Consider the following 10,018-nt stretch of genomic DNA (forward strand, 5'->3'; position numbering starts at 1 on the left):
AGACATGTATCATGGAAATGCGTTGGGCTATAAAATATCCGGCCTATTAAGGTTTCAAGGCGGCTCGGCGCACACATACTTTGATGATCTTTGTTGTGAGATTCCTCTTGATCTGCAGACGCAAATTCCGACCTAATTCCATCAAACTACAGAATTCCGAAACGAAACTGCCGATTAAATGTCGAGTAGATCTGGAATCACTAGTGAGTATTGTCATATTGGACTGATAAGACAGAATGTAGAGCTGAGACTATACAAGCATCTGACGAGCTCCTGAAGGCATTCAATGCGTTTGCTGAGGATGAGAATGCTCGGACTTTCACTATCAAAATAGACGGAGGTATGTAATCAGTTTATATATAATGCAGTGTAGGGATTTGCGTATTTACTATTTTTAGAGTCCTTGCAGGCTGGAGATCAGCTACCCGTAATAGCCGATTACATTTCCGACATGGATAACATATCCAGTGCTATATCGGCCAAAGAACCGTTGTATATTATTCACAGAGGAGAAAATAATGGCTTTATTTTCATTTCATACATCCCAGATAATGCACCAGTGCGACGAAAGATGCTGTATGCCTCTACTAGAAATACACTGACGCGTGAACTTGGGTCAGATAAATTGACCATGTCGGTGTTTGCTACGGAACCAGAAGAGCTGAGTGCTGACGGACTACGTAAGTTTATCAACCACGACAAACTGAGCAAGCCTTTGTCTGAAGAAGAGCGTGCTTTGCAATCGGTAAAAGACATTGAGGCCAAAGAGGGGTTTGCAGGAACTACGACTCGCAAGACTTACACATCCGGCGGGCTCACGTTCCCTCTGGATGAGGAAGTTCAAGCAGCGCTGGCAGGTCTCCAATCCGGTGCTGATAATACTGTCATCCTCGAGATTGATACACAGAAAGAAGTGATTATCCTGGGTTTAAAGGCCGAGCACTTTGCAGACGAGCTGAGCGACGTGATTTCGGATGACTCGCCGCGTTACACGCTGTTCTTATTCAAACACGAGTATGACAGTACAGAACAGGAGGCTCTTGTATTCATTCATACGTGTCCGCAAGGCTCGAAGATCAAGGAAAGGATGCTATATGCTTCCTGTCGCAGCTCGATCATCGCACAAGCAGAGGAGGCCAGTGGTATTAAAATAGCGAAGCGGGTAAGTTTTACAGCGTATTTGTCGAGATAAAGTGCTTATGTTTCTGACAAACAACACCTATCAGATCGAATTGACAGATGGCAGCGAGATCAGCGAGCAGATGCTGATGGACGACTTGCATCCCAAGGCGGCTGCTACAAAGGCCCGGTTTGCTCGACCGCGAGCTCCCGGACGGCGGCGTTAGCTAGAGTGCGTCAGATGAGCTGGCAAGACAGGCGAGGGCGAGTGGATTATGCGCGCGCTTCTGCACGACGTCGTGCAGGGATATTGTATCGTAGACGACTGCGAGGGATGTCGAAAGGGGGATTGTGAGATGAACTAGAAATGTAGCAAGAATGGAGAATTACATCTTAAGCCGATGGAAGAGAAGACGTTGGCGATGGTCTTCGTGTTGAACCTGGGCCTTCGTGCTGGAAGCCCGATCTAACAGGGCGCAAGATCGACAAAGAAGGGGCGAGAGAGATTGAGGGGCCCTCTACTCTGGCTGTACTCAGCAACTCCTGCATCGGTGGAAGCAGTGCGAGCTTACCGGGTTGGTGCATCTGATTGATAAAGTTTTATGTTTTCCTGCTCTGATATCACGTCCAATAGAAGATTTCCAACTAGCCGATAATTAGGGGGAGGTGGAGGACGTGCGAGGGGTTAAGGGGTGAAGAGGAAGAGAGCGATGGACGAAGAACAGCTGCGGGTCCTTCCCTCGTTTTGATTTTCATTATCTGGGAGGGGGCAGCGATGAGAGATGACTAGATCTGCGCCCTTTTGCCGCCGACTGGAGACGCCATAATTTACCAATTAAACAGTCTGGAAACAGGTCGAAAACGGACCTTCAGACAGCACGGGCTGTCCGCTGCAGACACTTTTAATTCTGGCTTCAGAGAAGTCCAACTCAGCCAGGACCAAAATAAAGTTCTCTACTCTTTCTCCCAGCGGAGAAAGAGGAAGAGATCCATACCCTCAGGTTGTGCTAGCGCCGAACCAAACTAACCTAACTGAACAAGACTAGGCTTTTTTCCCATCTTGCTCTGTTCGTGCTATTATTTTTGTATCTCTCAAGAACAGGATCTGACCGGAGTTTGTACATATATTTTAAAGCAGTTCGAGCATTGTTCTGACCAGGTTCGGTAAGATTCCCGTAGTACGCGCAGAGACTTCCTGCAGCACGAAAGTCTGCCAGTATCGCCTTACGTTTGGCGCCTTTGTTCGGCGCACCGTCGTTCTCTCTTCCACGCTTCCACTTTCTACGCACTTACACACCCAACACGCTACGTACCACCACGCACCAGCACCAAGCACCACAACCACCGTCAGCTCCTCAGCTACCACCACCACCACCACTCGGCCACTACTCCTTTTACTCCAAACTTCATCACCATCCTCTTCCGTCTCCTTCTCCCCTTCTTGACTCAGCTTTTTTTGCAGTTCTTCTCCCACTCAGTTTCGCGTCTCATTTTCTTCCCGCTGTCTCCCTCGCTCTCTTCATCTCCCCCCCCCTTCCGGACATCCTCCCCAGTCCCAACCTGTCCGCGTTACACGCGCTCTTTGTACACCCCTGGAGCACTCTTCTGAACCTCCACCATCGCGTCCAGTTCCTCTCCTGGTCCTCTCTGCTAATCTTGTGCCCCTCTCTCGCTTCTCTTGCCTCTGCTTGATGTTTTTTTTTCTGAGACGCTGAGCTCTCGTTACGTTTTTATTATTTTCGTCTTAATAACATTTCGTCCTTCTGCTGTTCTACAACTTCCTCTTTCTTGCCTCGATTCCTCTGCTTCTGTCCTTGAACTTCCCCGGATCTCCTCGACAACGTCCCCTTTCTTCGGTTCTTACTCTTTTTTTGCCTCCAATTCACGCGCTCCTCTCTTTCTCTCACTTCAGACTTCACACTTAGGTGTTTCACTTACCCCTGGCTTATATTTCTGAATTATTTGACGTTCGTGTTCCGTGTGTTCTAATTCATCATGAAGTGGGGAGGCTTCTCTAGTAAGCACTCGCAGCCTCAGTCCGATTCGCAGCCCTCCAATTCGAGTCATGGCCATAGCCAGCAACAACAGCAACCGCAGCAGCTGGTACAACCGTCCAGTCAACGTCACCAACAGCAGCAACAGCAGCAGTTACAGCAATCTCAGCAGACTCAACAATCCCAGTCCCCGGCCTTGTCACAATCTCAGTCGCAGCGCTATCCGACTTCTATTCGTTCGTCAAATGCACTTCAACCGCCTTCGCGTTCTGCAGCAAATGAGTCGACTATTACGACCTCGTCAACTCCACCCGCCTATTCAAGCCAGCAACTTGCTCTCATTCGTGTAGACCAACATTCACCTAGAACTATTCCACATTCTCCGAATATCAGCACTTCTGCTACCTCAACTAGCGGGTCAGTTCCTTCTCGGTCCACCACGCGCTCTCTGCGTATATTTAAACACCGTCGTGAAGATCCTGAAGATTACTCAGTTTCTCCAAATCCAAGTGTGTCATACGTCCCCCCATCTCCTACTTTGGCTCCTTCCGGTCTTTCACCTGCATCGTCGATCTCTGGTGCTTTTCCCAAAGACCCTGATACTAATAGTACTACATCTTTATTATCTCCGTCTCGGTCTATGAACGATCTTTCTTTCATCACTAGGTCTCCTTCACACAGGACTCTTTATAATGATACTGATTCAATCAGTGACCAACGGCGCCCATCTACTTCTACATCTACAGCTTCTACTGTTGTTAAGACTTCCTTCGAAGGGACCTCAAATTCCCGCCCGCAATTTGGCCTTGGAATTCAGCCAGTCAGTATCAAACAGGGATGGCTTAACCGTGCTGAGGTGGAACAGAAGAAGAGCTCGAGCTCTAGACAGATATCTTATCATTATGCCTTACACTCGCAGCCTCCGGAACAGACATGGCGTCTCCAGCGCGCGGTTCTCAAGGAAAATGTGCTTTATCTTTACAAACCTCCTAGCGACGTCGGAATAAAGTCTTTTGAATTCGAGCCTTCTACTCCTGTCACTATCACTGAGGCTCCAGGTATGGGCACATTTATTTCTCAGATATTGAACCAGAATTATTAACAGTTTTTCTTAGCTCCAGTATATCTCACTCATTTCAGCACAGAAAGGCATCCTGACTTGGTCATAAACGAAAACGGAATTGTCCAGACTGGCACAATCGAGGCTCTATGTCACGAAATCATGTACGGTCCAGATTCCTCATTTGCCGAAGACGTTCTAGTTCTTCTTCCGATTTGGACAGATATATACAATATTCTTAGTTATTTCATGAAGTTGGTAGAGCTTAGCGATCGAAATTCAGATAGAATTTGTTTGATTTTACGGACAATCTCAAATCATCTATCTTCGTTCCTGTTGGACGATGAAGTTTATAAACAGATCCAAGAGCTTTTAAAGAGAGTCAGTCCTTCTCAGAAGTCGCTAATGAAGCTCGATATTCAAGAAAAGAAATCGCTGTTGTATTCTTTGCTGAAGTTTTGGAAGCCTGTTGATATGTCTACTACCTCAACGCTAGATCGACAATATGATTCCCTAAAGTCAGGACTGTCGCTTGACCAGTTCATGCAAATTGATATGGATATTTTTGCAGCACAGATTCACATATTTGATCTTAAAATATTCCATTTCTGGAGTCCTATTAATGATTTTTCATTATTCTTAGGAACAAAGTACCAGTCAAGCAGAAAAAATCCGCTTATATCAACAGCAGATCATCCTCATTTTCTGGCTGCTACCATGATTCGCCAGCATATCTTCCCTGCTGACGCTAATCGCGTTCTTGATCCTATAACTCGAGGCAATGTTCTTTCGCGTTGGATTATTTTGGCAAACAATTTGAAACAGCGTGGAGATATGACCGGTTGGCTTGCTATAGCCAGTATTATCTGCTCGCCGGCTTTCTGTCGTTTGAGTGATACCTGGGCTTGCGTTCCTGGTGAGCTTGTGGATCTGATTATCCGTGATTGGGTACCAGTTTTGATTGTTCTTGATCGAAGAGTTATAACTGGTGATAACGCACCTCAAAAGGAAGGATCGCATATTCTTGCTCCTGATGGAATAGGCCAATCGTATCGCAAGGAATGTGTTGTTCCCTTTTTCGGTGACGTGGGTGTTCACTTTTGTGAAACTATGGCTGATGTTAATCAGGTATGTTACTTCAGAATATCATCTATTATGTATATTAACAATTATAGGATTCGATATCTGTTGAATTGTCGCGCGAAGAACTTGCGAGAATACGACAGTCTATAGAAAGATGGACGAATTATCTTGACTCAATCGAGAATGATTCTAATATGAATCCTCTCGAGAATCCTATTCAGCCTTTTCAAGAGTGTCTTTATTCTTTATATAACGCCCATCAGGATTCAACAGTCTTAAGCCATTCGATGCTCATGGAATTATCTTTGGCGGCAGAGCCACCTTCTACTGGTCATTATTCACAGTACTATTCCACCCAAAAATCGCTGATTTCTTCGGGTTCTTATTCCGCGATTTTATTTACGGAGCCCTTATCGTCATATAAATTATTTGCTCATAGAGATCTTTTGGAGGCAGGTGGACTGCTTAATCCAAAGAAATCTGCGCAATCATTGAAATCGAAGGCATCATCAGAGTATTTGGTCTCGCAAGGTTCTCCACACATGCTTCATTCTTATTCTTCCACGAGTTCTGGTGCAAGTCTGGGTGGAAGCACTGGTGCTCATTCAGACCAAACTTCTGGATCTTTAGAAGACAGGAGGGCAGCAGCACAACTCCGAAGAGCAAGCTCCTTTCCTCCCTCACGTAATCCTAGCATCAATATTACTGGCTACTCGGATCTTGATACTGTTTCTCGAAGTCGAGTGGCCGCATTTCCTCGATCTAATTCTTTAGTGGGAAGTGTTCGAGATGTCTTAAACATTGGTGTTAATTTATATCATATTCAGAGAGATCTTGTGTTGAAGTCATTCAAAGATGAGAGCGGTCGAAGCTCTCGCCTCTCTAGTATGATGATTGAAATTCCTTCCAAACGTCTCAGTACAGGTTCACGTCGTTTGTCGGCTCAGTTTCAACAGCAAAATCCGGATTCTCAGCTGGCCGAGTATGCCCACAATAATCCTTCATCTCCTATCAACGTTGTAGCTAAAGCTGCTACATTTGAACGCCTAGTAGACATTCTCGTTCTTGGAGCTGAAGATTTCAGTCTTCTGGTTACTGGGGAAGAAAGGCAAAGCATGCAGCGTCTGGGTCAAATGGCGACTCTTCACATGAACATGGATGTCTATACTGGAACATTCTTGGCCACGTACAAAAATTTTGCCGTTCCTAGCCAACTTTTAGAATTGCTCAGGAAGCGATTTTCTTGTGCGCAAGCTGGTGCTTGCTCGCTTCTTGGAGCAGACCAGGAAACTGAAAAGCTTCCTGATTGGGACCACGAGCTGACCGATTTGGAAAAGGAGGAAATGGATTGGAATACTGTGGCTAAAATTCAAATTGGTGTTCTGGAAGCGTTCAATATTTGGATAACAGACAACTTCTCGGATTTCACTCAGGAATCTAATTTACGCGAATCGTTTTTGGAGTTTCTTGACGAGGTTGATCGAGAAGCTAATAATTGGCATGATAGGGCTTTAATAGACGAGAATTTACGTCTTTATGCTGATACTATGGAATCTTTGTCTGCAAAGCTTCGAAAGGCTATCATACGGCGATCATATAGACCGCTAGAAATTTCCAGCTGGCCCGCGGTTCCAACTTCTGATGGAACTCAGCTGAAGTTCCCTGGATCTTCTGTGTCAGCAGTCAATCGTTTCTGTGATTCTATTGACAGTGTAGTTTCAACAATGTATTCGCAAATTCCGCTTCGAGATTGGCTTATTGTGTATGAACTGTTTGAGATGCAAACAGTTGATCCAGTCAAGCTCTTCAGTGCTCGCAATGCCATCTCAAACACTGAGGAAGATGTTGTGTTTCAGGATATATTCACGTTTGTAATGTCTCTGAATTCATTCCGAACTGATGAACTCATGGTCTCTATGTTTCCTAAACGAATTCAACAACTGATCGCCTTCCGGATGAACGTTGTTGCATGGTTGCTCATGCATATTGCGGATCCTACTATCAAGCGACAGTCTCGCATTCGACGTATGGCGACGTTATTGCGCATGCTTGCTATCTGTCGAAAGCGTATGACTTCTTTAGAGTTCAATGGTCAAGTAAAATCGTCTGACCTTGATTCCGGTGAAGAAATGATTATACCATCCCTTTTAGAAAGCGCACTTGGAGCAGCTATTGTGCGTCCGGAAAGTCGACATTATAATGCTGCATGGATACTTGCTGCTCGAGATGTTGGGAAGGATGTTGATTCTACCGCGAATTTGGAAGATTTAATTCCTGATTTTCCTTTTGCTGAAGAGGCTATGCCAAAGAGCTTAAAGACAACGGCCGATGATGCGGAATCGAAAACAAGTGCTACAACTCCTTCGGACACCGAATTACAACCCTTGACACCTTGTATGGGCTGGATTTTTGAGCGGATTTTCGAGATAGTCAGCTACGTTCCTAATATGTCGATTGAGAACCCACTTCTCATCAACTTTGATAAGCAACGGTATATTTACAATTTCTTGAGTAATATGACTGATATCAAATGTAATCAGCAACAGTCGGAAGCGTCTCCGGCGACAATGTTTCTGACATCCGAGCTTTGGCCTTTAAGATATGATAAGCGAAATATTCGCGATGCTGCTGCTCGAGAGTCCAAGGAAGGGAACATGAAAGGTATGAAGCTCCCTAAAGTATTTCAGAATCTTGTCTCTTCAGAGATGGAGAAGATTCGCCGTGATTCACGTCAAAAGGATTTCTTAACTAGAAATTCGCGTGAGACAGTTCGTGGATCGAGTTCTAGTTCGCATTCTAATCGTCTTCGGAACTCGACTTTCCAATCTTTTGACAAGCGCAGCAAAAGTTCTAGGCTCGGAGGATTACTTCGAGCTGTTCGTCCTTTGTCAATGGCATTTTCTAGTTCTTTGGGTTCGCCATCATCGCCTGAACGCTCCGTGCCTGTGGTCGAACTTCCTGATACGCTGACTTTGAGTGATTTCACACGACATAAGCCCGTGCTGACAATCAATTTGATTTATGCAATCACTACTGTTCCAAGTGACGGTGATAGTCAGGGAGTATTCAAAATTATTTGTGATAATGGTGCCGAGCATTTGTTACAGGCTACGAGTGAAGAAGAACTAAATGACTGGGTACGTCAATGTTCAGCAATCAGAGCGCGAGGAATGTCGAGTCTCAATACGCCAATTCCTTCCGAAGGTCCGGAATATATTCCACCGGCTTCAAGAGGTAAGATTTTTTTAACTAATTGGCCAATGTAAGATTGCTAATCGAGACGTAGTGTTTGGTGCTCCAATTTCGGAAGTATGCCAGAAGCAAAAGCGCGATGTTCCCGATGTGGTAGAAATTTTGATTGGGGAGATCGAACGACGAGGTAAGAACATACTGATTTTTAATGCTTTCAATTGTATTTATTCACTAAATTTCAAAGGACTGGATGAAGTTGGAATTTATAGAATTTCAGGATCTCAGAATTTTGTCAAGGCACTGAAACACGAATTTGATCTTGGTCTGCCCGTTGATATGAACGACGAACGATGGTTTGACGTCAATGTTTTGGCCGGTTGTTTGAAGATGTATCTTCGAGATCTTCCCGAACCTATTTTAACCTCTGGACTCTTTTCTGATTTCATTGCAGTTGCTAGTACGTATTGTTGGATTGAATTTCTTTGTTGTATTTTTTTATGCTAACGGACGGTAGAACTTCCAGATGAAGCAGGGCAGATTGCACAATATACAACTCTCGTTAAACGTCTCCCACAGTATAATTTTAATTTGTTGAAATGTCTGATTGAGCATCTTGCGTTGTAAGTACTTCCCTATAATTTAAGGATACAATTTTAATTAACACTGTATCTAGGGTCGCACAGAATGAGGAAGTAAACAAGATGGCGCCAGTGAACTTGGCGATTGTATTTGCAATGTGTATGGTTCCAAGCAGTAATTATTTTGGTATGTCTGCAGAATTCGGCAACATTCAGACGATGCTTCGAACCATGATTCTTTACCCTTCTGTGATTTTTGAAGGGAGCCAGATTCCTATCCGGATGACTGAGGCACAAAATCCTCATGATGAGGAAGAATTGACAGATACGGAAGAGAGCTCGGACAAAGAAACTGTCGGAACGATTGAGGAGGCCGAGGAAGAAGACGAAGAAGACGAAGAAGACGAAGAAGACGAAGAAGATGATGACGAGGATGATGATGATGCCGAGACCGCTGAGCTTGCTGACGAGGATGCAGAAGTGGAAGAGATTGTGGAGAAGGTTTCGGATCTCAAGACTTCGTCGGAGGATGACAAAGCGCAAATAGTACCGAATGGGGAGGCTCGAATTGAGAGAAATCTAGCGATCCCGCCGGCGACATCTTCTAATACAAATGGGGCAGCGAATTCAGTAGGTGGTGAAGAAGCTGCTGTTCGATCTAAGCGCGAAAGTCTCCATGAAGTAAGCGTTTTCTGAATATTCATTTTCTATTTCTTTTATATTTATTATCTCTTTCTTCGACTTATATTATTTTATGTGCGAATGCTATGTGCTTGTACGCTATCAGATGTGTTGCTTCCTAGATGGACAACGATATATGATTAGCGATATTGACAGGGTGTAATAATGATAAGGCAGTAATGCTAATGTCAGCGCCCGGTATTAATATTTTATGTTCTTTTTTTTTGATTTATGATGGACAGAGTAATAATTTGGATTAAAATCGTTTAATTTGTTTTGAATTTCCTTTATGTCTTCTTTCTTCTGTATTC

The 10,018-nt window shown here is 44.4% G+C and overlaps 2 protein-coding genes across 2 annotated transcripts; both read left to right on the forward strand.

Moving 5' to 3' along the window:
- Window positions 1-84: 84 nt before the first annotated feature.
- V1516DRAFT_674902 (uncharacterized protein) lies at window positions 85-1,770 on the forward strand. Its single transcript, XM_066922162.1, has 4 exons — window positions 85-203; window positions 260-340; window positions 399-1,162; window positions 1,227-1,770. The coding sequence occupies exons 1-4, from the start codon at window positions 179-181 to the stop codon at window positions 1,344-1,346; spliced, it is 990 nt and encodes a 329-aa protein (XP_066777291.1). The 5' UTR covers window positions 85-178; the 3' UTR covers window positions 1,347-1,770.
- A 1,344-nt stretch (window positions 1,771-3,114) lies between these two features.
- V1516DRAFT_664218 (uncharacterized protein) lies at window positions 3,115-9,722 on the forward strand (the record flags this gene model as incomplete). The annotated part of the gene is made up of 7 exons (XM_066920574.1): window positions 3,115-4,171; window positions 4,229-5,301; window positions 5,349-8,490; window positions 8,543-8,635; window positions 8,693-8,905; window positions 8,963-9,068; window positions 9,122-9,722. 7 exons carry the CDS (start codon window positions 3,115-3,117, stop codon window positions 9,720-9,722), a joined length of 6,285 nt encoding a protein of 2,094 aa, XP_066777292.1.
- Window positions 9,723-10,018: the final 296 nt, after the last annotated feature.

Source organism: Lipomyces oligophaga, assembly GCF_038497815.1.
Source record: "Lipomyces oligophaga strain CBS 7107 unplaced genomic scaffold V1516scaffold_4, whole genome shotgun sequence".
In the NCBI taxonomy this organism is placed as follows: domain Eukaryota; kingdom Fungi; phylum Ascomycota; class Lipomycetes; order Lipomycetales; family Lipomycetaceae; genus Lipomyces; species [Lipomyces] oligophaga.

What these genes read in the sequence shown, in the direction of transcription:
- V1516DRAFT_674902 (XM_066922162.1), top strand. Translation starts at nt 179, where the DNA reads ATGTCGAGTAGATCTGGAATCACTA. An exon ending in GAGTAGATCTGGAATCACTA is followed by an intron (nt 204 to 259) that starts GTGAGTATTGTC and finishes AGACTATACAAG; the next exon opens with CATCTGACGAGCTCCTGAAG. An exon ending in CACTATCAAAATAGACGGAG is followed by an intron (nt 341 to 398) that starts GTATGTAATCAG and finishes TACTATTTTTAG; the next exon opens with AGTCCTTGCAGGCTGGAGAT.